Source organism: Arvicanthis niloticus, chromosome 12 (assembly GCF_011762505.2).
Source record: "Arvicanthis niloticus isolate mArvNil1 chromosome 12, mArvNil1.pat.X, whole genome shotgun sequence".
NCBI classification, from domain to species: Eukaryota; Metazoa; Chordata; class Mammalia; order Rodentia; family Muridae; genus Arvicanthis; species Arvicanthis niloticus.
Window position 1 is genome coordinate 53634772 of NC_047669.1, and position 27393 is coordinate 53662164.

The 27393-nt window shown below is 37.8% G+C and overlaps 1 protein-coding gene across 2 annotated transcripts in view; it reads left to right on the forward strand.

The window, feature by feature from the left end:
• Nucleotides 1-27393, forward strand: part of Gbe1 (1,4-alpha-glucan branching enzyme 1) — a 227105-nt gene that overhangs the window by 163100 nt on the left and 36612 nt on the right. For both annotated transcript variants that reach the window (XM_034515560.2, XM_076943070.1), the window contains exons 11-12: nt 2328-2438; nt 5006-5177. In XM_034515560.2, the coding sequence (XP_034371451.1) occupies nt 2328-2438; nt 5006-5177 (283 nt within the window). The remainder of the gene's footprint in view (nt 1-2327; nt 2439-5005; nt 5178-27393) is intronic.

A 27393-nucleotide genomic window follows, 5' to 3' on the forward strand; every position in this document is an offset into this window, starting at 1 on the left:
TTTCTGCATCACCAAATTTGTGGCCTTAGTTCATAAATCTAGAGAGTTAAGATATCGTTAAATCTTTGACTACGGTGACTTTTCTCGGTTTTTATGAGCTGCCTTGTTAAAAACCTAATTAGGGCCTGGAGAAAAAGCTAAGGCTAAGATCTTAGGAGCATTTCTTGGTCTCCCAGAGGACTGGATATAACTCCCTATACCCAAGTGGCAACTCATGTGACAATATCTCCAGTCCCAAGAGACTCAACAGCCTCTTCTGGCTTCTTCAGACAGTGTATTCATTACTACATAGGCATGTGTTACACACAAAACACCAAACACATACAAAAATAGTTTACATTTCTTTTTAAATACACAGATGACAGTCCTTGTCCCCAAATATCAGTGAAACAGAAGACTATATTAAACCAGTTGGAAAGTCTGCCACACATGTGGCTTTTACCATCATCTGCTCAAGTGATATGAACGAGACTGATAGAGCGCCATCATGATTTTGTTGCATACACATATGTGTAATATTCCATTTATGTTCCTTAATAGTCAGTTTATTAGAAAATCATTATATTTTAACCATTCTCTTAAGTATTTACAAATATTTGGAATACTCACTATGTCTGGTTTGGTTTTGTCTGGTCAGATTTAAATAACCAAAGCGCTCATATTAAAGATGACATCTGTATTTGCTGGAACTTATTCTCTGCTCATCGTACCAGAAACCCTTTGAGTAACCAGTGAGATGTTTGAGATATAAACATAGATTTTTACTTATGCTTTTTTGTGTTGATAAAGTTATATATTCGTGGGTACTTGGTAATAAGTTCTTCCAAATTTCCTAATTTGTAAATATGCAATGCCATAATGTAGGCACCTACATTGGACCAGGGAAGCTGTGGAAGACTCCCTTGCTGTCTCTGTAGACGTCCATTTTATTCTGACTACCAAGCACTTTGTAATCTCTAGCAATGACTATGGTGGTCCTCACTTCTATGGTGTATTTTACAGAATGTGCTATACATGGAACAAATTTAATTTCTAATTTCATGTGTTCGCATTTTCTTGTAGCAAAATTCTCTAGAAATTTTGCTATATTTTTCTGCTACCAAATTTTTTCATTAGTTTTTCTATTTCTATGCCAATTGGCCACAGTTTTGAAAACTGGCTGCCTTGCTCAATTATGATCTCCTCTTCAGACTGCATTCATCATAGCATTCTGTTCTGAGATAATCCAAGCACTCATGATGTGGAGATACACAAAGACGTGAATATGAGACAACTGGAAGCATGCAGCCTCCTTGCAGTTTTGCCTAGAAGCAAGTTTCCTTGATGCTTTGAACAGAGAGTTGGCCTGAGCAGAAAGAATGTATTGAATAATGGAGAAGGTGCATTTAGAACAGAAATTCAAGCAGCTTCCCCGTGAGGAAGCTGGGCAGGGAAACATTTCCATGATATGATATCCATGGCTGTTGGAAAAGATAAAACATCAAGTACCCAGTGGTAGACTCCAGTAGGGAGCAATTCATATGAAGGAAGAAGGTCAGCAGTGTCATGTACAGGAAGTATTTATCTAAGAAAGAGCAATTACTGACCCAAGAGCTGGCCATCTGAGGTCTGAGGTAGGTCAGTGGCTTCACAGTAGGGTTAAAGGGCAGAAGCCCTACTGAAGAAAATGAAGTGGAAAGAAAATCAGTGTAGTCTCTATTAAGATAATAATTATTTTGTAATAATTAGCATTTCCACTCTGAAATAATTGTTTTAATTATCATTGTTTATGAGTGGAACAAAATGCTGTCCCTGGTAAGGTACTTTTATTCAAATCTAAAAATGTAGCAAATGCATCTCCAGTGTCTTAAAGGTACAGGAAAACCTAGTGTGAAATAATAGTAAAGTGGTGCAAAATTGACTGCCAATCACAATCTTGCAGTTATTACAGGCAATAAAAAAGTGGTAGCAATGTCAAAGTATAATTTAAAACATACGCAAAGTAACTTATATCACCTGTACACATGCATCCATGGTATATTCTTCCATTTACATGTGCAGAATCTAACGTATAGACTGGTAGGTAGCAAACATGAATGAACCCTTGCACTTTAGCCTTTTTCATACCTTATGGATAGATAACTACCTGGCCCAGTTGCCAGTTGCTTTAATTCTCTTGAGTACTATGAAATTTGAAGATTAAGTTTTACTTTCAGTAAAACTACAAACATCATCACTCACTCTATCTATATGTCATATGGTTTAGAATAATATATATGCCTGCTTATGAGGCTTATGTGTATGGATATCTGTGTTACTTAGAAGTTGCTTTTCTCTCTTGTTTGTAGTTACTTAAGGAATTTAAAGATGAAGACTGGAATATGGGCAATATAGTCTATACTCTCACCAATCGACGCTACCTTGAAAAATGTGTGGCTTATGCAGAGAGCCATGATCAGGTAAATGAATATGGATAAAGTCATTATTCTTCTATGTGAATATTTATTTTATTCTTTGTACTCTGTTGCATCTCTGACTATAAACAGTTATAGTTATAAACAGGTATTGGAACATCAATGTATATGCATACACATACATAAATCCACATTTGACAAACACCGTAAACTCACTTTGTAGGTCCATAGTTATACTTTTGAGTTGTAGTACAGCTGGCCACCTTGAAGTTCAAGTATTAGCTATTTGTTTGTTCATAAGTAGTGGTTTTAATCTACAGTGATAGGTTTCTACATACACTTTTTCTTCTTTTACACTTTTCCTTCAAACACAGAAGTCTCCTCTCATCAATGACCACCAGACGGTACTTGTACCACTTTAGACTATCCTCTGAGTTGCAGCATGAGCTGTTTCCAAAGAGCAGACATCAACTTGTCAACCTAGTTTTCTTGGCTGAGACTTGCCACTCAAAGTCAATCATGCAGGACCCGTTCCATCCCTTACCCAGCTCTATGCCTTCTATTCAATACTATAGAACTTCTGACTTCTTTCAGTCTTACACTTTGCCCCTCCCCTACTTTGCCTGGGAGGCTCCCACTCAAGTATCACGTTCTGTATGCAGCTAAAATTCAGCATGAAAAAGTCAGTTGCCTATGCTCAATATTCCTGACAAACATTAGGCCAAACAGAGAGTATGTTCCCATTCATTTTGCACCATTACACTGGAATATTCTCTCTATTCGTCCAACTCTTAATAAATATAGGAAGTGTGGATGGGAGGCATCATTTAGCAGTTTAAAGCTATTTTAATTTCTTTTATGTTTGTGTGACAGGTTTCTCTATGTAGGTCTGGTTGTCTTGTAACTTACTTTGTAGACCAAGCTGGCTTGAAATTCACAATGTTCTGTCTTTCTCTGTCTCCCAAGAATTAGAATTCAAGGTGTTCATCACTGTTCCTGGATCACTTTTACCATTTTATCAAAAATATAGAAATTCTATTTTATGGGTGATAAATGAAGGCAATAAATATCTTGAAATTTTTGCAAATATTAAGAAAGTTATGACAATCAGTGTATTTGTTATTGTAGTATAAGTAGGCATGTTTTATAAATAATAGCTTCTCAGTTTTCTCCTCTTGTTAAGAATGTGTAAGTATACCACTGTCTGACAGGCAAAGTCTGTCTCACACTCCACCTGTTTTTGTTGCCTGTGAATATAGTAAACTTGAATTTGCTGTCCTTGCTAAATTTCATATTTTATCCCCGAGGTCACATATTTAAGTACTTCTGATAATGTATTATTTACTTCAAAATATTTACTGTTTGAAACCCTAAATAGAAATTCGTTGAAGTACAAAGTAGGCCTACAGTAAATTTGCAACTTATTGATTGGCCATTACTTTCTTACCATCTTAAGTTGTAAGGTCTGTGATGGATGTAACAGATCAAATGCATACCTAGGAGAGCACAGACTAGGAAAGAGCCACAGCATGAAGAACAGAGGGTGAGAAGCAGGGAGTGCGAGCTTCTCACTCACTGTAAAACAGTAAAAATTAAAGTGGATGTATATATTCTTACTATTCTACTGCAGACATGTAGAAATCTCAGCACATTTTAAATTACCAACATGTAACGTGTCTGTTTGTTTGAATAATTGAAACAAAACAATATGAGTAGAATTTAAAAAAGTGAAAATGAAAGTTTATCAATTTATTTCTCAGCTTTTTGGCCTATCTAGAAAAAAAAATGTGGATTTCCTGAGAATTATTTCATTCTTTTAAGGACTACAAATGGTTAGGCTTGTCAAAAGTGGCCCAAAAATGTACCATCCTTACAAAGGGAAGTGTGCTCTGAATAAGTGACATGCTACAAAATCATTTAAGCACATTTATACAATGGACAAGTATAAATACATATAGTACATGGTAAAAGGTTTTAGATAATTTTTACATAAAGTCTTAACTATGAAGTATCTAAAAACATCTAAGTAATCTAAGATTAACATATATATTAAGGTATGTATGTATAAATAAATAAGATTCCTAATATTCAGTGTATAAGATTATCCCAGTGGTATGTATTTTAACATGGTCCCTTGACTTGAAAATAATCTTCCCCTATGAAAAACTACAGTCATCAAAGCACTTTCACAGATTACAAAAGCAAGCAGGTATACAGAAAACACAAGGAGGAAAGGCAGGCACATTGCTTTGGAATCTGTGCTGTACACCTTGTATTCATCTTTCAGAAAAACCATTCTAATTAAAATAGCTTAGTGGCGTAATAGGTTTGGACATTTAAGTAATTCCAACGTGAAACTTGTAATAACATACTGGGAATGAGACTCCATACTTCACATTTCCCTGTTATTGCCCTGTTACTGATGAGTGCATTCATAAGTTAACCATCTTTAGTCTTGAGTAGTCCATGTTGTCAGAGCCCTCTTTTCTGCTACCTAGTGCATTAATGAGTCCCAGTCATCCTGTGTAACCCCATGCTATGCTCCTCCAAGTTATGACTGCTTAGTCTTACTACCCATGGCCTGCATTTACCTCAATGAGTTGGTTTTGTAGGCACTGGTTGGTGACAAGACACTGGCATTTTGGTTGATGGATGCTGAGATGTACACGAACATGAGCGTTCTGGCTCCTTTCACTCCAGTAATTGATCGAGGAATTCAGCTTCACAAGATGATTCGACTCATTACTCACGGGCTTGGTGGAGAAGGCTATCTCAATTTCATGGGTAAGTGTGACTTACATACAAAAGAAATCTGTGCTTAAAATGTTAAGTAATATCAATGATGAAGAATATTTTGAATTAGTCTATCAGATTAAAAGAATATAACCTTCAATGTCATTAAATATTTTTGTCAATCAGAATGCTAAAAAAAATATGTTTAAACCCTAAAATTATTACCTTGAATTTCTTCATTCTGGTTTCATTGTGGTATTTTAATATTAAGCATACTAAAGTTGTAGTTGTCAAATATCAATATGTTAGCAAGTGGTCTGGATTTTCTCTGAGGTAGTTGCTCACAAAGTTCTTTGTCACAAGAGTGAAAGTCATGGCCAAGGGACATTGTGATGAGGAAAATACTTACTTTTGAAAGCAACAAAATGTAAGAAGGTCATTACCTGGAGAATGTTGAATAATAAAACAAGAATATTAACTAATATGCTTCCATATCATTTGCTCTACAGCAAACATCTGTATGTTTGGAGTTTGGATTTTAGGAGAGTCAGGCTTCTTGGTTGGAGAGCAACTGATGAAACTACAAAACATATCTAAGAGCCTGATTTCTTTTTTCCATAAAAAATATGCGTCTGCATGTTAGAGTTATTCAGTCTCTCTGAGAATGTTACATGAAATCTCAGGACTTTCAATATCCTCTCTTATATGCAAGCTGCAAGTTCGAAGATAAGCTCCAGACAGTTTCTAAGGTGAATCATTTCCTCTTAGTGTTTCTCAGAGTAGAGCAATTTCTTCAGAGACGCGGCATAGAGTAACCAGTGGGTTACTCTACCTAGATTATTAATCATAATATTTCCAAAACATTTGTTTTAACATATTAATTGTGTTGAACCTAAGACAGACAAGTGCTTATTCCTCTGGGGGAATTCTGTATATGAAATGGAGAATTGTAACAAAATAAACAACTGTAATTGCTTCTAACATCCATTTTTCTATAAGGTTGATTAATTGACCACATGTGTGATTGGAAATGTAACTTTGAAATTATTCTTTTATATAGGGTCAAGAGCTCTTCTCTAATTTTAATCAATTCTAATTTTTTTCTGGAAAACAGATAGCTTCGACTTTAAATGAATTCTTTAAAAGAATCACTGTATCTAGAACATTATCTAATCGTGGGATTCCTCTGCTTTTAAATCATAGTCTCATTACTTTTAAATTTTATTAGTAAAAAGGTTTATAAAATTTAATATTTCTCTACTAGCTGCTATAATTTAAATACCTTATTTTTCAAAATTTTGCCATTATGTCCCTATACTGCTTAAAAGTCTTCAGTATCTCTGTGTCCTCTAGGGGACCTGTTAGCCTTGAATGACAGAGCAGACACCCCATTGCCACCCCTGGTCTCCTGCCCAATTGTTCTGCTTTGCCACTTTGTTTCAGTTTATTGAATGCCACACACAGGCTCTTTCTCATCTGTACCCTGAGACATTCGTTCTTTCTCTGCTTGGGATTACTGCACTGTTAGACGCTCCTTCCTTTGTGTCTTTTCTGCTTGGTAACTGTGTTTATTAAGTGCCCCATTGTGCGTGTGCTCTGGTGTTCTCAGCACACTTGCATGTGACTGTACAGCAGTGCATTTTCAACTCTCTCGACCATGTTGCATCTTTGATGAACTTAGTACTCAGAAACCATCCAGATTGTCCACATTCCACTTTCCTTGTGCAGCTGACAGAGCTCTCATCCTTGTCCTCAGACAGTACTCTGTATGGGTATTTAGTCATGCTTTGTTTTTTGTTCAGCATTAGTTCTTGGCTTCAGTGAGAGAAGATGCCCCTAAACCTTGAGAGACTTGAGGCCCCAGGGTTTAGGGAGGCTTGGTGAGGTGTGGGGGTGTGGAGGTATGAGGACATCCTCTTGGAGATAGGGTGGGGGAAATGGGATGAGGAACTATCAGAAGGCAGAACTGGAGGGGGATAATGACTGGACAGTTGAAAAAGATTAAAGATAATTTGAAAAAACCACAAAATTTGTTCTCACAAACATAGGAATTTCTGAAACATTTAAGAAATTAATATTTAATTGGAGCAGTAATAGAAAATCTGTCAGATTTGGAAGTAATGTAATTGTTTATTCATGTTTTAGTCACTTGCATATTATCTTATAGAATTTTGTTTTTATTTTTCCACTGGTAAAGTTAGAAAACAGGAAATTTATTGCAAAGATTCCATGGCGTTTGCATGTTGTTGTCTCTTTTTGGTTTGGTAATTTTTTTCTTTCATTGGTGTTGTTTTGATGTTTGATTTTATTTTGTTTTAGCAAAACAATGTACATACCATTGGCTGGGTAGGGATATGGGAGGGATCTGGGAGGAGTTGTGGCAGAGGAATGAGTATGATCAAAATACATTCTTATAAAAAACTTAAAGCCAATGAACACAAAAATATAAAATAATTCCCCAAACTTTGAACATGTGGATATGTGCTCTGCTTTCCATACCAGTCAGCTCTGTCTGCAGAATCCGGGAAAAATAAATACCACTTTGGCTGATTAGCTTTTCATTTGTTTCTGGATACAGTGTTGCTAGATTAGGGTTTCAAAACAATATCATGTCCTCACTTATGAAAGAATTACCCTTAACTGTTAATTAAATGAAGTGTGTCACTTTTTCTGTCAGTTTTTGTTTTTCATTTTTTTCTTTTTCCGCCAAATCTTAGTTCACAAGCAATCTGGGAACAGAGGTTAGGTGAATACTAAATTAGGCTTCTTCCCAATTGCAGCTGCTCTTATCCCTGCTCTGAGCAGTAAAGGGACATGTTTAATGGTGTATAACTAGGAAGTGGCCGCAGCTGGGCCCTTCTTCATTCTCATGGTATTCAACTTGGGAATATTATAACATAATTATACTTAGCTCAATTTGTAAATTAACCACAAATGTGTGGCAAATGACTGAATAGCATAGAGGGTAAAAAGATCTGCTTTGTATCAAGTCTTCTAGGTGTTTGTAAGTATGAATGGGGACAAGAAATCTTTATTCTGTGCAATCAGTTCTTCAGGATAGTGGTGTGCCTGACTCAGGGTTTTTCTGGGGTGGACTGGGGTGAAATGATGTAATGCATATCTTTCTAAACATGCAAACACATTCCACTTACCTATTATTACTTATTTTGGTAAATGTATGGGTCCCAAATAATGTTTTAATTCCATTTTGGGGTATTTTTTTTAAAGAATCTTTTTCAAAGTTCCATTGATTAATATGAGTAGCTTTAAGGTATCCTGGAACTCACTCTGTAGATCAGGCTGGCCTCAAACTCAGAAATCCGCCTGCCTCTGCCTCCCAAGTGCTGGGATTAAAGGTGTGTGCTACCACTGCCCAGCTCCATTTATTTTTAAGATATCAGATTGTAAGTGAGAACCGGGACTCTTACCAGTTCCTAGTCTCGGATAAATTTGAAAATAGACTTAGAACAAACATAAGGACAATTTGGAGTTTAGAGACCAGTGCAAGGGAACAGAAGAACTGGAGATCTTAGCCTCAGCAAGTGGAGAGGGATGGGTCAGAGAAAGAGGAAAGGGTATGACTTCATCATGGATGCAGGCAGGCTCAGCCAGTCCATATGTAGCTGCATGGGAGGCAAGTATATGCAAAGAGAGCAAAAATGCTTGGGATTTCAAGCAAAAGAGCATACTATGTTAGCCAATATCAGGAGCAAAAGCCTGATACATTCTTTGAGTTCACGCTTAGTGAGAAGGATCTGCAGGCTGCTGAATCCTGGCAGTGGATCATGGGGCTATATATTCATATCTTGCAAAAGAGAAAGTTTTCTGCCAGTCTTTTAGCATGTATTCAGGTATATCATGTTTCTTGAAGTCACCATAATAGACAGCTTTCCTGAGCAATATTTTTCTGTCAAGGTGACTGGCAGGCTCATTTGGGGTAGAAGATCTGTGATCATATCATCTCTGAGGCAGGTAAGAATGTCTCCTATCTATCCAGAGCCAGAGAGGGGATGCAGGCCATATTCCTGTAATGAAGAAAAATATCATACAACTGACTAGATTTTTAAAAAATATTAACACTAGAGAGAGCTGGGAAGATGGCCTACCATTAAGAACAGTTCCTGGGACCTCTTGCAGAGGATTCGTTGCTGTGCTCAGAAACCAAATCACAGGTCGAAACCGCCTGGAACTGTGGTCGTGTTCCCTTCTAGTCTCTTTTATGCAACTATGTACATGTGGTACACATGTATGCACCCTTCCCCCACATACATACACATACAGTACCAATCAATCAATCAATCAATACATCTAATTTAAGTGAATAAATCTATAAAATAGCCACACATTACCAAAAGGAGATAAGCTTCCTTAATGGGCTTCGACCAACCCCTCTATTTCCTCCTCTCATGTGCTATTTTAAATCTTCAGGCGGGGCAGGGATGCTAGGTTTTTTTCTTTAAACTTAGTTTGTTATCATACATAGGAGGGTGAGCCCAAAGTTCGTCATGAAAGATATACTTATTTTCAGTGGTCTCTAAGCCTGCTAATTTCTGACAATCTACATAGAAAGAAACAATAATTATTTGTTAAAAAGACCATTTATCTTTTCCAGTTTGTATTGTGTAATATATTTGGACATTTTTGTAGTCAGTAATATCAAGTATAAATATTCTTTATATATTTCTTATAGACAATGGGTAATGAATATTTTTACTAAGACAACCTTAGATATACATATAAGGAGGTCAGAGTTTGCCTTTCTTGTTTAAATTTATTGACAAAGCCAGATTGTGCTGACCTGTTAACATGTCTTATGTATCTTTTGGGTGATATCTATGTGTCTATAGTATACAATCATATAGAGCACCAAAACAATGTGTTGTTATAGTGTATCTATCCATACCATTTTGTTCTCTCTCTCTCTCTCTCTCTCTCTCTCTCTCTCTCTCTCTCTCTCTCTCACTCACACACACACACACACACACAAACTCAAATGTACACACATGAGAAGACAAATGTTGCAGGGTCACCTTTCAAAGTATCTTCATATGTGGATATGCACTACAGGCACTGATGAGGTAAACAGAGGATACTGTGTTCAGCAGGCAGTGAGCATCAGGCTGTGTTAGGAGACTTTCGTTTTTGAGCTTCGTCTACCAAAACCATTTAGACTAGGAGGATTCAGGAAAGCCATGTTAAAATCAGAGTAAATGTATGCTTGATGCAGCTGAGGGCTCTTTTGAAATTAGAGTTCATTGGTAGCAATAAATGTAAAGCAAAGAAACAGGAACCAAAAACGCTTAGACAATGGTGTTTTGTTTTTGTATTTGTTTGTTTTTCTTTTTGCTTTTTTTAGCCAAATTTAATGGTAAAGGGGAAAAAAAGGGTATGGATTGGAGATCAGTCAGTAGTCTAGAAAACTGAGTTTTGATCTCCAGAATCTATTCAAAATCTGGAGAAGACACTAGAAGAAGTTAGAAATATTTAATCATTAATTGGAAAATAATAATGAAAATGTATTGTGTTTTAACTCAATTTTACAGTAAAAAAAATGTTACCATTGAGTCGGTGATTTATCATATAAAAACACTTTCTAATTTAAAATGTGTTTGTAATACCAAATTGTTGTATTAGCAAACATTTTCTTCATTTAAACAAACATGTCTCATAGCTTTTTGAAAGCCTGTTTTATTTTTTTTTTTCAACAAAATGTGGGGGTTTTGTTTTTTGTTTTTGTTTTTTGCTTGTTTGTTTTGGTGGAAACTACACTTTTGCTTTTGGATCAGTTTATCTTTTTAAAGAGTCTTGCCTTCTTTGGCTCTGGTTTGACTTCATCCCTAGTTTCACCATCTATAGAAACAGAGATGCAGGGTGACAGAGACTGTCCTGTTTGCCTAGTTTTGAACCCTTTTATCTGAGGAAGTGCTGCTCTTGTCACAGAGCTGGCTCTCTTCTTGCTCATTTCTTCTTCCTTCCTGGGAATCCAGCTTTACAGAAGACTGATTGTTAAATGAGTAAGCCTTCATTTGGTTTGAAATTTTAATGGGGTATGTGATCTCTGGATCTACCTCAAAGCATAAATAATTCAAATTTTTCATAAAACAAACCCACCACCACCAGCAACTACAAACCACATGATCTGGCAAAGTAAATTCAACAGAGCCAACAGGATTTTCTACTGTAATATATCAAGGTGATTTGGGAAGCTCAAAATTTGTGCTGTCCACGTAAAACACGGATTTCTCAGGCTATTGAATAGCTCATGTATAATTGGAATACCCAACAAAATCTGGGATCAAGTAGGCTTACTGACTTGTTCCTTCTCATATAATTAATTCATAAATGTTACATTTGTTGATTCTTTGTTCAGTCTCTGCCTTCTTTAATATAGAAAAGGAAAGCAAGAAATAAACTCAGTTAAAAATATAAACAAGGGGCACTATGGGCAAAGACTTTTGAAAAATTAAAAAAAACAAAAAAAAAAACAAAAAAAAAAAACAAAAAAAACCTCAGCCATTTGTCAACTCCAAAATGTCTGTTTTGTTTCCATGACTGAGATCTCTTGTATATGCTTGGCCCAGGGATTGGCACCATTAGGTTTAGCCTTCTTGGAGTAGGTATGACCCTGTGAGTGTAGGCCTCAATATTGTCCTAGCTGCTTAAGTCTTCCGGTAGCTGCCTTCTTCAGAACAAGAGGTGGAACTCTCAGCTTCTCTGGACCTACATCTTCCAGGACATTGCCATGCCCCCACCTTGATAATGGACTGAACCTCTGAACCTATAAGCCAGTTCCAATCAAATGTCATCCATATAAGAGTTGCCTTGGTCATGGGTTTCTGTTCTCAGCAGTAAAACCCTAACTAAGACAATGACGCTACCCTGTAATTTACTATGTCTTTCGTCTGTTTTACCTTGTATCAAATTACTGGACTGCTTTTCTGTTAAATAATTGATTTACTGATTATATACTGTCTTGAATATAAAAGTCTAATACCTACCCTTAAAAACATTTTTTTCCCACAGAGCATTCTGAAAAATAAGAATGGTGGGCTTTCTTCTTCCTTCATATTTACTCATAGATAGACAAGTTGACATATCCAACTTTAATTTTTTATTGGTTATATTTATAGTGTTTTAGAAACCCCTACTGTTGTCATCCTAACTGAAGTTTGAAGTTAAATCTAGTGTTGGTCCAGTTATAAGTCTCCTATACTCAGGATTTAGGTGCTTTGGAAAAACTTTGCCCCCAACATTCTTTTTATGTCTAGTTGCTTTTCTGCTGCTGTAATAGAATACTCTGACACAAGGCAACTCAGAGGAGAAAGTGTTTATTTTGGCTTATAGTCTCAGAAGGATAGTCCTAAAGATGGCAAAGTCTTGGCAACAGTCAAGCAAAGCATGGGGTTAAGAACCAGAACTTGGGTGATCACATTTTCATACATACACAAAGCAGAGAGGGATTGTGCATAGTGCATGGAAGGGGGGAGAGAGAGAGAGAGAGAGAGAGAGAGAGAGAGAGAGAGAGAGAGAGAGAGAGAGAGGAGGAGGAGGAAGAGGACAAGGAAGAGGAGAAGGAGGAGGAGGAATAGGAATAGGAATAGGAATAGGAATAGGAATAGGAATAGGAATAGGAATATAGGAATAGGAATATAGGAATAGGAATATAGGAATAGGAATATAGGAACAGGAATAGGAATAGGAGGAAGAGGAGAAAGAGAAAGTAGGGTGATCTAGAAAATCCCAAAGCTCAAGACTCCCCCTCCTATAGGCTCTATAACCTTCATGACCAGCATCGTGACCAGCATGGTGACCACCTGGAGACCAAGTGCTCAAATACATACACCCATGGGAAACAGTTTAGATTCAAACCACAAAAGAGAATTATAACACTTGGCTCCAAATTTTGTGTTGAATGGTTATTGTTTGAACAGAAGCGAATGTTTGCCATGGGCTCCAAATTTGCTGGTCATAGGAGTGTGTTGAACAAGAAGAACAAATCTTCCACATGGTAGATTTTGTAGGCTTTATTCCTGAATTTAATTAGAATTTATTGCTGTAAGGTAGTCCCTAGTAACATTTGAATTTTAGTGTTGAAAATTTACTTTTCGCCTAATAAAAAATAAATAATGAACAGAAATACGCATTGTTTTCTAGATAAGAAGTGAGTTCTTGAAACAGCTTTTCTCATGCTCTGGGAGCTGGGAGCTGTGGCCAGGAGTGACTTCTCCATTTAAACTCCAGCACCTTAAGTGGGTACAAAGTGCGTTTCTCCAGATCTTTGGAATTATGGCTGCTGAGGCAAGATCCTGTCGTTCCACTTGAAGGCTTCCCTGCGAATACAGGAGAATCTTCTCTGAAAACCACAAAACAGTACTGAAAGAACTTAGAAACTTTCAGAATCATGCTTATATCACTCTTTCATCTGCAATGCTGAGTAACTCGGTCTGCCAGAGTTATTTTAGATCCAATACTAAATTCTTTCATTCATTCTATGTTTATGTAATTATTTATTTTAGTTTTTTTGTTCTGTTTTTTATTTTGAGATAGAGATTTTTAAGTACTCCTGGCTATGTTAGAACTCAACTTATAGACCTGACTGATCTCACAGAGATATTACTGCCTGTGCCTCCAGAGGGATATATTTTAAGGTGTGAGCCAGTATGCCCAGCTAAATTTTTGAGAGAGAGAGAGAGAGAGAGAGAGAGAGAGAGAGAGAGAGAGAGAGAGAGAGAGAACAAGAAAAAAAACAACAAGAAAAAGAACAACAAGAAGAAGAATAAGAAGAAAAAGAACAACAGGAAGGGGAGGAAGAGGAGAAAGAGAAACAAGGATGATCTAGAAAACCCCAAAGCCCAAGGCTCCCCCTACTATATATCTCTTGGAAATTTGTCAGAAATCTCAGTATTAATTTCTTTTAGGAATGACAGACTTAAATTTGATCACTAATGCAAAACATGAAAATGCAAATGAATATTATCACACACACACATGCACGCACCTGTGCTCGTGTGCATGCGTGTGCACACACACACACACACACACACACACAAAGTTGTTAAAATATAAGCTGGTTCAGCAACTAAAGGTGTTTGCCACAAGCCCTATTACCTGGCTTCTAACCCCCAACAATCCACATAATGAAAGAAGAGAAAGTGCCCTCTGCAAGTCCTTCTGATGGTCATAAGCCTGACCTATACTGCACATGCCCACAAAAACCACACATAACACACACACACACTCACATGCACACATACACACACAAACACAGATATTTATAAGTTTAAAATGCATCAAACATTGTTAAAATTAGACAAAGTTAAACTGATCGGAAGACCGTCTTTCTGGTTTTGACCTGCTTTGTGAAATAAATGAAAAAAGAGCTTTTTTAAACATTTATTTTTATTGGATATTATATTTACATTTCAGATTTTATCCCCTTACCCCCATTCCCCCCACCACCCAGGAATCTCCTATCCCATCCTTTTTCCTCATGCTTCTATGAGGATGTGCCCCCACCTATCCCCCCCACTCCCACCTCCCCACCCTCGAAATCTCACCCACTCGGTGTTCAGCCTTCATGGGATCAAGGATCTCCTCTCCCACCTATGCCAGACAAGGCCATCCTCCCCTACATGTACAGATGAAGTCATGGGTCCCTCCCTATGTGCTCCCAGGCTGGTGGTTTAGACCCTGGGGAGCTCTGGTTGATTGGTATTGTTGCTCTCCTCATGGGGTCACAAACCCTTTCTGCTCCTTCAGTCTTCTCTCTAACTTCTCTATTAGGAAACCCTTGATCAAGATCAGTGGTTAACTGTGAGCATCTGCCTCTGAATGTGTCAGACTTTGGCAGACCTCTAAGGAGACAGCTATATCAGGCTCTTGTCAGCATGCATTTCCTGCCATCCACATCAGTGTCTAGCTTTGGTGACTGTACATGGGATGGATACCCAGGTAGAATGGTCTCCAGATGGCCCCTCCTTTAGTTTCTGTCCCACACTTTGTCTCCATATTTGCTCCCTTGAGTATTTCTGTTACTCCTTCTAAGTAGGCATCCACATTTGGTCTTCCTTCTTCATGAGCTTCATGTGGTCTGTGGGTTGAGTCTTGGCTATTCCAAGCTTTTGGGCTAATTTCCACTTATCAGTGAGTAAATACCATGTGTGTTCTTTTGTGATTGGGTTAACTCACTCTCTGGAAACCAGTCTGGTGGTTCCTCAGAAAATTGGACATAGCATTACCTGAGGATCCAGCTATACCACTCCTGGGCATATACCCAGAAGATGTCTCAACATATAACAAGGACATATGCTCTACATATGTTCATAGCAGCCTTATTTATAATAGCCAGAAGCTGGAAAGAACCCAGATGTCCTTCAACAGAGGAATGGATACAAAAAATGTGGTATATTTACACAATGGAGCTATTAAAAATAATGAATTTGAGGACTTCTTAGGTAAATGGATGGAAAAATAGCTTTCTGATTTTTCCTCTCAGCCCCTTCTTTCTAAGAGCTGCTAGCCTCATGGTTCATAGGTCTCCTTGGAGCCACTTTCACAGTCACCTGCCAGGACCCCATCCCCCACAGACAGCTGTCCTCTGGCATCGATAAAGTCAAGAGATTTCATATAGCCTGTACCTCAAGGTGAAGGGCAAGATGGCTAGCAGGCCTGAGAGAGGCACTGATGACTGGGTTGTTGGTAGTAACTCCTCTAGAGGACCAGATACTGAAAGTGCACTAACCATTGGCATGAATATGGCCATTTGCCATTACATATAGGAAGCCAGACTTACAGAGAGGTATACAAGAATAATATCAAAGATGTCAAGAAATTACTCAAATCAATTTGATGAGCAGCAGCCACAAAGGATAAACAAACTCAGATCTGCAGCTAGAGAATGCATCCTTGCCAATTTCATTAAGGACACTAGTTATCTTTGTAAAAATTTAAAATCCAATGGCAAGTTTCCTTTTGTGAATTACTATTATCATGAAGGGACTCCACATATGATTTTATTTAGGGATTTTTAGGAATGGAAAACGTGAACAAAGTTGACAGTTCTTTTGGATCTCTCAGCTGCCATGGTACTTGCACATGCATGTCACCCACAGAACATCAGGACTTGAGACAAATAGAAATAGTATTGGGAGCTTTTCTCGTAACAGTGATTTATTTGGAGTGGAGACATTTTTTTTTTTTAAATACCACATATGTTTTCCAAAAGTCAAGTGTCATAGATTCACCAGAGAGAATGCCCTTTATTTTAACATGTTTAAGTGGTCCCTTCTGTATTGTTCCTGGTGGTAGATCAGTATGACGAAGCAGAGATGGTTCAGGTAACTGCTGCAGAAGGAAGTGCCCATGAGACCAAAATATAAAAAGCAAGAGTCAAAGTTTTATTGTGAGTTGCAGGAATGGGTGTGAATAGACCATATTAGTAACACAGGCATCATCTGAAACAGCAACTCACACACTTCATCACTTTCCATGGTAGCAGGTACTGTGGAAAGAGCTGATGAAAAAGGGAACAACTCAGTGGAAGCAAGAAACAGAGAATACCTCTTTTCAGATAGATAGACAGCCTAATTATGATGGATGGGTTGTACTCTTGGGAGGTTCATAGACATAAAAAGAAACTAATATAATTTAAAGCTTGGGTTTAATAAATATATGATCAAAGCATTTTGTTAGGAAAGTAACTAGATGTTTACTTGAAAGATGATGCAAGTCCTACTATAGAAGTAGGCATTATATTTAAAATTAAATTCTAATGAGACAACTATTTGGGGTTTGGTGAAGATGACTTGAATGAGGCCAGAAAGAACACTGGTGGTGCTGAGGAGGTTGTAGGAGGTTATTGGAGCAGTGATGGGATCCGAGGAGACAGGGGAGCAAAGATAGAACTGAGTCATGAGGAACCATGAATCAGTCAGCCTAGCTACTGGCTTGGAAATATGACTAACAGTAATTACGGTTTGGGCTGAGGCAACCAGGAATTGGTAGTACCACCTACTACCAGGGGAAAATTCTTGAGGAGTCAGATTATTGTGTAAGCAAGGGCTCTTAATTCTAGACACACAACCATCAATCCCTATACAAACACAAGTGGCAAATAGTTGAATTCAGAGAATATCGAGGCCAAGAAACAGCTAGAACCATGATAGCCATGAGGCAAGATCAAAGATGAAGAGCCATTGCTCTAGAATAAATGAAAGCACAGAGCAAGGCCCAGAGGAGCAACCATGCCTAAACAGGAGGAAGCCATTGGGGAAAACAGAAGGAATTTTGGAAGAAGGAAGAAAAGACACTTAAATTGAGGTGTCACAGTCACCAATGACCAGATTTCAAATGAGCCATCAGTCAAAACAGCTGTTTTTGCCCAGGTAAACCAGGGCAATGTGATTCTGAGAGGTAAGGAGCAAAGAGGTCCACTGGAATTGGCTTAAGGGTGAAAGTCAGTTGCTTCAAAACACATTCTAGCAAGTGGTAAAATAAGACCATGTAGTAATGGGATGTAACGATGTAATGGGAATCAAGAAGGTTTGTTTTCCTGCTGGAGAGAAAAGCAAATGTTTTTTCCAAATAGGGTTCTTTAGAAGACTTTTTTTTTTTTTTTTTTTTTTTTTTTTTTTTTTGAGTGAGAGAACGATGAACATAGAAGAAACATGAGGCTACAATTACTAGTGTACACATGCATGTATGAATATTAGTATTTGTATAGAGGTACTACTTTGCCCTGAAGCAATGAAGAAAAGGGGTTAAAATGCAGTTATTTAAGGTGGGGAGTTTCATGGAGGTGAAAGTCATGTTCATAGCAAAGGGAAATCATCATTTGGGTGGTGATAGAGAAGAACAAAGATGTCTGAAAAAGGACAGAGACATTAAAAAGTCATCTATAAAAGTGAAGATAGCAGAAGATGGTGGGCAGGGAGGAATCTGTATACAATGCATACTCCCTTGATGGCTGATTCAGATAACCCATAGAGTCAGCCTTTGTTTCTTTCCCACTAGAAGGCTTCAGTTGATCATCGGAGATTAGAGTTGCCTGGAACCTGACAAATAGGAAGACTTTCTGTGAGGAGGAGGGAACCTGAGATAGACTTAGAGACATAAAGACTTCAGTTACTAGTAAATGTCCAAGTCAGTGGGCGGGGTTTTGACATCCTGTGGCAAGCAAGCCATCGTGGGATGGACTGCTCCTGAGTAGTATTGAGACTTTTTGTACAGTATACCTTTATTGTTATATAAATTTGTTGCCCAAGCTTTGCATTTCCCTTATATTTGTTCACAAAACATTTCTTATGTTTCTATATACAGAGTATATATAATTGGTTGGTTTAGAAGGTAAAATAATATTGACAGAGAACCACTTTGTTTATAATGTGGGTCATCCGATATGTGTCCCTATGTTTCTTGTTTAGGAATTTCATTATCGTGATGTTATTCTTATTCCTGTAATGAGTGATACCTGTGGAGAAAGAGGCACAATTACAAACTGGCAATTTTCTCTCTCAGCAGTCTTATGAAATTTCCATTACTAAATTTGAAGGATTTTCTCCATATGATTATATTGTATTTTGACATTTGAAAATTCTGTGGGACATTTTTTAATGAGCATGTTATATTCTCCCAAAGCCACAGGGAAAGTAGATGGGTTTCGTCCTAAGTGTCAGGCTGCATTTAATGATGGCTGCATTAGACATCAGTATATATAAAATGTGAGACCTGGCTTCACATCTTCCCTCTGTGATTGTTTAGTGTCAAACTTGTAAATTCTTCTCTTTTTTTCTGACAGAAGGGAATACAATAAAAATTTAAATGTCTCCCTGCTAAGTGCTGGAATTGAAGCAGTTATAGGAAGAGAAAATACACTCTCCTGAACAGTAGGAGTGCTAATTTCTGGCATTTTCTCTTAGCTTGTTGAGGCAAGATTACTAAACGTAACATGACTCCTAGAAGTCTATAAAACTGAACTGTGAAAAATGGCAAACTTCTCAGTGTGAGCAATTGCAAATGACTTGAAGCTCCATTAAAAGGCTCAGGGACACAAATAACACATATTCTACATAGCGGAGGCCTGAAAGAAATGGGCCAGATTTGATTCACAGCACACCAAAAACTCATTTCAGGGGGCGGTTAATGAGAACCTACCACGATTGTTGCACTGTTAAGACTGAGGCAGTAGAGCTTGAAGCCACTGAAATTCAGGGTCCACGTGAGTGGGGGCCCTGACGTCTCAGAACTCTCAAAGCACACCAAGTGATTTTCTTTTGTGGAGGTGCTGACCAAGGGAAAAAGAAACGCGAAGGTTGGTCTAGAGACTAGACACCTGCTCATGAGATTTTGTCGTCTTCCTCCTCTTTCTCAGTACTGAAAAGTCTCCAGCTGCCAGGTGCACATTCCAAATAGGATTCCATTTCCAACTCCTTGCTGATGAGAACCACTTTCGAAAAATTTACCGTAAGCTATTAGGGAAGTGTGATGTACATACATTTTCTTTACCTCATCCCTAAAAACGAAAGTAGCGCGCATCAAACACATTACCAGTATGTTAATGTTATAATCTAGATTTTGAGAGAGGACATTCTACTCCATGGTCCCTAGTCCCAGGAACACAATCCTCCTGTTCTTATTACTAAAGAAACCCAGTCAGGAGCAAAGGAATATTATTACTTTTGGCTCAGTAGTTTATTTTCAGTGCAGAATTTGTTAAAAACCAAAATTGCTTTTCCTTACAGAATGCTAAGCAATGTATTATTATTCTTTGTATGCTGTAGATTTATAACCAAAACCTACTGTGTTGAATATTTGTATCTATCCTTGAGAAAGCATATGATCTTATCACCATTTAGATTTCAGGAAGGGAAAGTCCCAAGCACAGGAGAGTCTCACCCACCGGCTGGCTTCACCTCCCCTCCTTAAAGTGAGATCTGCGCATGCTGGAGTTTAACACTGGAGGTGGTACAGCTCATGTCCTGATGTAACAAAGTAGTAAAACAGGTGTGGATCTCAGCATAAGTTCCAAAGAAAAAAGGCTGCTTGCTTCTCAGTTGAAATCCGTGTTGTTTTCCCCTGGTCTGGTTATTTGACCTTGAGACGTGGAATAAAACCTTTATCATGTCCTTTTATACATGCCTGTGCGCATGGATACTGGCTATCCCTGATGTACAGGATAGACTGTACATTTTCCTGTACCATTTGCATCTCTAATGCAGATGGTAATTATTAGATATGCCCATGAATGGGGGTACACTATCCTTGCAGCCCTAGATTAAAAGAATAGACATACTATCTTTCCATCTCTCTCTGTCAGTTGAGTTTGCCAAATAGAGGCTTTCTTTGTCAACATTCTGTAACTATATCAAAATGTATAAATTTTGCACTTTATAAATAGCAACATTTTATTCTGTCTCCTGTGTTCAAAGTTTTGGTTAACGATCAATGGGAGCCCATGTCTTTGTTTTGTACAGAGAAAGAAACATTGTTGAAGCTGCATAGAAAAGTAAAACGAGTCACCTCACTGCCAAAAATAAATAATGTAGTCATGGATCAAAGTTCCCATTCTCCACGGACGACATGCCTACAGAGCATTGCCTAGGGTCTGCTCACCATTCTCCACCTCTTAATGGTCGAATCATCTCTCAAGAGACATATTCTAGGGCCCAAACAATTAAGAGGAGGACCTTTGTGATTGTTGTAAACTGTCAGAGGCATTATGTATTTTATTGTTATATAAAAATGTCTACAGCATTCTATTACTTATTAATATTTTAGAAGAGCCATAAAGCCTTGCTACCAAACCCTGAACTTCAGAATCCTATAAAAGATTCTTGTAAATGCAGAGTCTCTGCTCCTTGTGTGGTCTTCATTATGTCTTACTCTTCTGAAGGTTTGCGTGTTGAGGACAGTTGAAAATGCTGCTGCCCTCAGAGATGCGAATAGAGATAAATTACTCCATTGTGTGATCGTCATTAGAGCTGAATCCTTACATCTGTGTTGTGGTGTCAGTCACACTTGATCAAACACGAAGAACCCACTTCAGTAAGAGCGCATCCCACCGGTAGAGCATGCGCTCTGCCTCCACCACCTCCAGGTCGTTCCACTGCCTGAGTTTCTGTGTGTCTGGTGTGCAATGGACTTTGCAATCTCTCACTTAGTACTCATTCTCCCCTCTCAGTGTTACTCTGTGGAAGTCATCTTTCTTTCCCCGCCCTAAGGGCCTCAGCACTTTCTGTGGATTTCAAGAAGTTTCAAGAGAAACAAATAACATAGATCTCCTTCTGAAGAGAATTGATTAAGGTGTCTGAGTTTTAACTGAAAGGTCATGCCCGGCTCTTTTAGTACTAGCCCGTCAGGTTGTAATGATCCTCAGGCTTCTAAGTGTGACTGATTGCATGTTGCCCGTGCAGCTGGGTTGTAGGTCTGTCATCTCATAGAATGCTATGATGCGTGCCCTGAACACAGATATTATGTTCTAGAAGCCTTTCTACTGAATAAATCGCCAACAGCAAGCAAGGAATTTAGAAGGTGACTCTCTCTGCATCTAAAATCCTGGATAGTTACACTATATCTTTGCCTCTTTTCTCCAACCTTCCACACCAATAAAGAAAAGCAGGTTAAGGTGAGCTGGTATAGGTCTCATCTAAGACTAGTGAAGGATTATCTGGGCTCCTTGGGAGACAGGGTGATCATTCTTTTCCATTCCTAACAAAGTGTTAAGAAGAGAGAAAAGAGTGAAGTACTCCTTGCCTTAGAATGGGACCAGTGATAAACAACTTTGAACTTGAGCATAGAAGCAAAGGCTAGCTCCTAGGGAGTTAGGAAATGGTTGTCCAATACGTCAGCATAGACAAATGAACTGGTTAGATAAGTTACTTAATTGAAACCATGCAAGATGAATTCAAAAGGAGCAGTCAACTCAAACCAGGCAGTGCTGCAAGATATTTTGTCATTAATATTATTTTAAATTCGATTAAAACTGTATATGTCCTTATTCTTTCCTTACTAGTTATGTCAATAACTAGGACATGTCCTACCACCCAAGATGAGTTATATACTTACAGCATTTTAGACATCCATGAATATTATGAAGAAAAGATTCTGTTCTTCAGGACTATGCAGTTACCAGCAACTACCTACTTGTTGACTCAGTTAAGAGGGATATTTATATTTTTATGCTATGTAAGATCTCTTGTACAAGCAGGAGTGCATTGCAAGAGAATTCCATTGCACGTTTATATCCATAATAATCAGATAGTGGAGTACTTCTTGGCTATACATGCAAGAGTTCTGTTTCTGAATGCACAAGAAATGCCGGAGAAGTTCTTTGCATGTTTGTATTTTATTTCATAATTGACCACAGCCTAGCTAATTAGCATATCCAGCTGTACTTTCCAGTGTAAGTTTTGTGGTTACCTAGCTAAAACATAAATTGTATATAGTAGCTGTTGCTGCAAAGCTTTGCTATGTGGTTTGCATATGAAATGTCCCCCATAGACAAATGTGTTGTACTACCTGACCCCTTAGCTGGTAGTGCTGGCTTCCATAGCTTTTAGGAAACCATTAGAAGATAGGGCCAGAGTGGAGGAAGTAGGTTTCTGTGGATACTCTCATGGGAATAGCCTGGCTGAGTTCCTTTTTTTTTCCTTGAAAATATACAAGCTATCCCTAGCTCCCAGTACCATAGAGAACAGCTGGGCCTACCACAGTCAACAGCATCAAGATATTCAGACTCTGATTTGCTTCCAGTAGGTACTTTCTTAGGTTGTTGAGAAAACTATTACATTGTCTTTAGTTTGAATTGTAAAATGTATTGTCCTTTAACAGTAGTAAAGTGAAAATCATAACTTGTTTGTCTTTTGTAAAAAAAATAATTTATATAAGTCAAGCTGCTTAAAGTAAGTTGTACCCTTAGAACCATATATACAAAATCCAAAAGGGAAATAATGCTGAGTTTTAAAAGTATGAGCAGCATTATCATAATGCCTACAATACAGTTATCTCCTGTCCTTCAAAATGCATTTAGCAGATTACAGCTACAATTAACTTAAAAACTTATACGTGTAATCTTAAAATATTAGTCCACTTCAAGTTTTCATAGGCAAATGTATTGACTTAGACAAGTAACCCATGAATATCTTTTCAAGTTTATTTGTGTGTCATTACCTAGCAGCTATTTTGAAGTCACTTTTAATAAAGCCAAATGCAGTGGCTCAGTGGGTAAACGTGCGTGCCCACATGCTTGACAACCTGAACCCCTTACAAGGAACCCACAGTGGTCAGAGAGAACCGGCAAGCAAAGTTGTCCTCTGACCTGCACAAGAGAGCTCTGAGAAACCATTCCTGCATTCATGTACACAGAGACAGTACTAATATTATTAAATTTTGTTTGTTTGTGCTTTGAGACAGGGTTTCTCTGTGTAGCCCTGGCTGTCCTGGAACTCACTCTGTAGACCAGGCTGGCCTTGAACTCAGAAATCCGCCAGCCTCTGTCTCCCAAGTGCTGGGATTAAAGGCGTGCGCCACCACTGCCCGGCTTATTAAATTTTTAAAGCATCCACATGATAAGCTTTATAAACAACTTTATAAACAACTTTATAAACATATTGGAAATCACTGTCATTCATTGGACTTGACTGAACTTTATTTTCATGATCAGGTTGAAAATTCAAGATGAAATAATGATGTTTAAGATATATATATATGGGGGCTGGAGAGATGGCTCAGCTGTTAAGAGCACTGACTGCTCTTCCAGAGGTCCTGAGTTCAATTCCCAGCAACCACATGGTGGCTCAAAACCATCTGTAATGGGATCTGATGCACTCTTCTGGTGTGTCTGAAGACAGCTACAGTGTACTTGTTTAAATAAATAAATAAATCTTTAAAAAAAATATATGTGTGTGTGTATATATATATATATATATCCCCTTTTTTTTTCAAAAAATGTTCATAGTCTGTACAAAGATTTTAAAAAGAAGTTTAAAGGTCATAGGTTAACATGTCATAATGTATTTAGAAGATACACAGGTGACTAATTGGGAAATTACCTCACTGAGTTACTTTGTTTGACTTAGTCTATGTGACAGTTCCTCCAATCAACAGACCCTATAGAATCCTTGATTTACTCTAAAATATTTCTATCACTTAAAAGATAGTTTATGGCAATTAACTTTATATTTTGTATTTTTACCATTTTACTTTTCTTCATTATATTGCAGAATCGCTGTATACTTAATGAGTAAGGATCAGCTGGTTTTATGACTAACTATAGACTTTAAAATTATGATGTCGTAGATAAACAATGGTTATCTACTAAAAAAATCAACATTTATCCCTAGAGCATCTTAAAAAACATGTATGAACTTTTTAAAAGTTATTAGAATTGATAATCAGGAGTTTTCATGACGTTTATGATGTAAGAGAGTAAGTTGGGCTCCTCTCTCTTCCCCAAACCCCGTGAGTGTCCTGTCTTTCCCTCCTAAGTATGGGCTCACCTACAGGTGAATGTCAAAAAGATAAATAAGAATAGTTGAATCTATTCTTCTTGTCTGCATAGTCAGAAAGTCCCAATGATGGTTGCTGACAGTCCAGGTACTCTCAGACAAGGATTTCCTGGGAGCTACTTCGGAGAGCTGGATGTTGTGTTCCTATATATACTTTCTGAAGAGATATAAGCAGTGACCCTTCTATAAATGCTATAGAATGTGCATACCTAATTCTAGCACTTGAATATCCTTATGGTTTTCTAAATATGCCATAATGATTCAGGCTCGGTAGAACTAACAGTACTCTCCTTGAAGATAGTATTTTATTCTTGGGTAGAGGAAGGCAATTCTTTCAGACATTCAAAGCATATAGACATATGTAATTTATATGTAATAGTACCATTTCATGGACTGGAAATAATGAGCTAAAAATGTCTGGAAAAACATGGATTTGGGGGATTAGGAAAGGCTGTGTAATGCATAAGAAAGTATAAAAGCACTGCATAGCTTGTACTTAGCATCTTCTCATACATTGCGAGTTAGATTCTGTGTGGAAGAGTGCTATAAGAATAACTGTTTTAGCTTCCGAGCTTGGTCGGTGGGTAGCTTTCTCTCTTAGGATGTTCTAGGATTTTGTCTTTGTCTACCTATTTCATGTGCAGAAATGAACTATTAGATGAAATAAGAACATTATTCTCGTGTTTTGCATTGTTTGCTTTTAGTTTCTAAGCATAGAGTTGGTTTTCTATGATACTGCAAGTTGGGGTATACCAGGTCAGAGGAACTGTCAAGATAAAACCCTGCTGGTGGTAGATCCAGTGGTCAACAGAGTAAGGCCAAGAGAGAATATCTGCCAATGGTGGAGAAGAAAGCCACTGTGAGAAACCCACTCCAAATATAATGTTGTTGCCCTGATCACCTCATGAAGGCCCACTTTCCCACTTGAGAACATTTCTAAAGAATGAACATGACTCTGTGTCATTCTTTTTTTATTGAAAGTATTTTGAAAATAGCTAAAAGTTAGATGATACAGATTTTAATACTTTTAAAGTTTAAAGCAAGTTTCTATGACTACGAGTCCACTTCCAACTTCATTATTTTTATTCTGCTTGCTTTCTTCTTTTTCTCTTGTCAATAGAAGCTACCTCTGACTAAATGAGGCACGGGGTTGCCTGAGGAAATATAACATCAAAGGGAACACACTGAAGATAAAGAATTTTAATTCTAGTTTAGAAGGGACTATTGCATAGAAAGAAAAATTTTGTAGTGTACCACACTTGGAAATGTTGATTTTTTTTTTAAACATTTCTTACCTGTACCACCATTTATTTTTAAATACCATGCAGCCTTTTCTTTCAATTTGATGGTGAACCAAAGCTGATTTTGTTTTCAAAGAATAATTTAATGAAACAGCAAATATATTCACTCCCAAGCCATTAAAGGAGGCAGCATGAGCAGTAAGCTAGAATTGATTCTTTTCACTCTGCTTGATAATCATGTGTTTTAATTATTCTGAAAATTATAAGCAATAACTGGGAAATTAATCTTAGAAACTACCAAAGATATTAAAATCTCTTTTGAGAATGCACCCTTTCCCCATCCCTAGAGCTTGTTAATATTCATCTGTGTCTCCTCCTCTCGATTCTTCTTTATCATATAGTTAAAGGTGTCAGAGCCACCTGCCTATTCTCTATTTGCCTCCCTAACTTTTGAAAGGCTCCTTCTGCTCACCTACAGGTGGCACCTTCTACTTCCTAAAGTTGTACTGCTTGCTGATCTAGGTAGCCTGTCCACAAACCGCCCCCCACCCCACCCCCTGGCCTAGCTGACTGAGTCTTACACCCCATCTTCTTCCTTTGACTTAGTTTATTAGTCATGGATGCCTGGTCTCCTTTTCCTCCTTTTCTGGCCTTTCCCACTTTGTACCTGTTGCATCAGAACCTTCAGCCTCTCTTGTTACTTCCTTATTCTCCCCTTTTGAGGGAGTCCACTTATTTTACAGTTTGGTCATTTCTTTAGAGTACTTTCCAAGTCAATATTTCAGAGTCTAACCTTGAATTATAAACTGTCAATATAAACTTTGTAACTTCCTACTTAACCTTCTTGCCTGGATAGTGAAGTGGCTAAAGAGTGATTAGTTCCTGAAACTGACGTCTTTTCCTTTAAAAACTTTGGTGCTCCTTTGTGATCCTTAGTATCCTGCTTTCAAAGATGAAGTGCCATAGCAGGCATTTGACCTCAGTTGTTCACTCCGACCTCTCCTTTGTAAGACTGAAGAGAGAAGACCTCACTCTGTACCTAAGTCTGACATTCATCCTAACCTCATTTTTTAGCCCAAACTGGCTGCAAACCACAATCCCCTTGCCCAGGGTCCTGGATTATGCACACTCCTTACCTTCCTAGATATATCAGCTCTGACAGACTAACTCGTATTCATCACTGGTAAGGAGTGGATCACAGTGTCTGCTGTACTAGAAGGCAGTTATATGAATTACAATATTCAATAAGTGATAAATTTGGGATGACTCTTTGTGCTTAAAAAAAAAAAAAGTTGCCCAGTGCTGGTGGCTCATGCCTTTAATCCCAGCACTCATGAAGCAGAGTTAGGTGAATCTCATTCGTTTGAGGCCAGCCTGGTGTACTGAGTGACTTCCAGGCCAGGCAGGGCTTTACAGAGAATTCATGTCTTAAAACACCAGCCAACCAACACACAAAACCTTCAATTTGTTGTAGTACCTGTACTACTTACAACAAAAAAAAAAAAAAAAAAAAAAAAAAAAAAA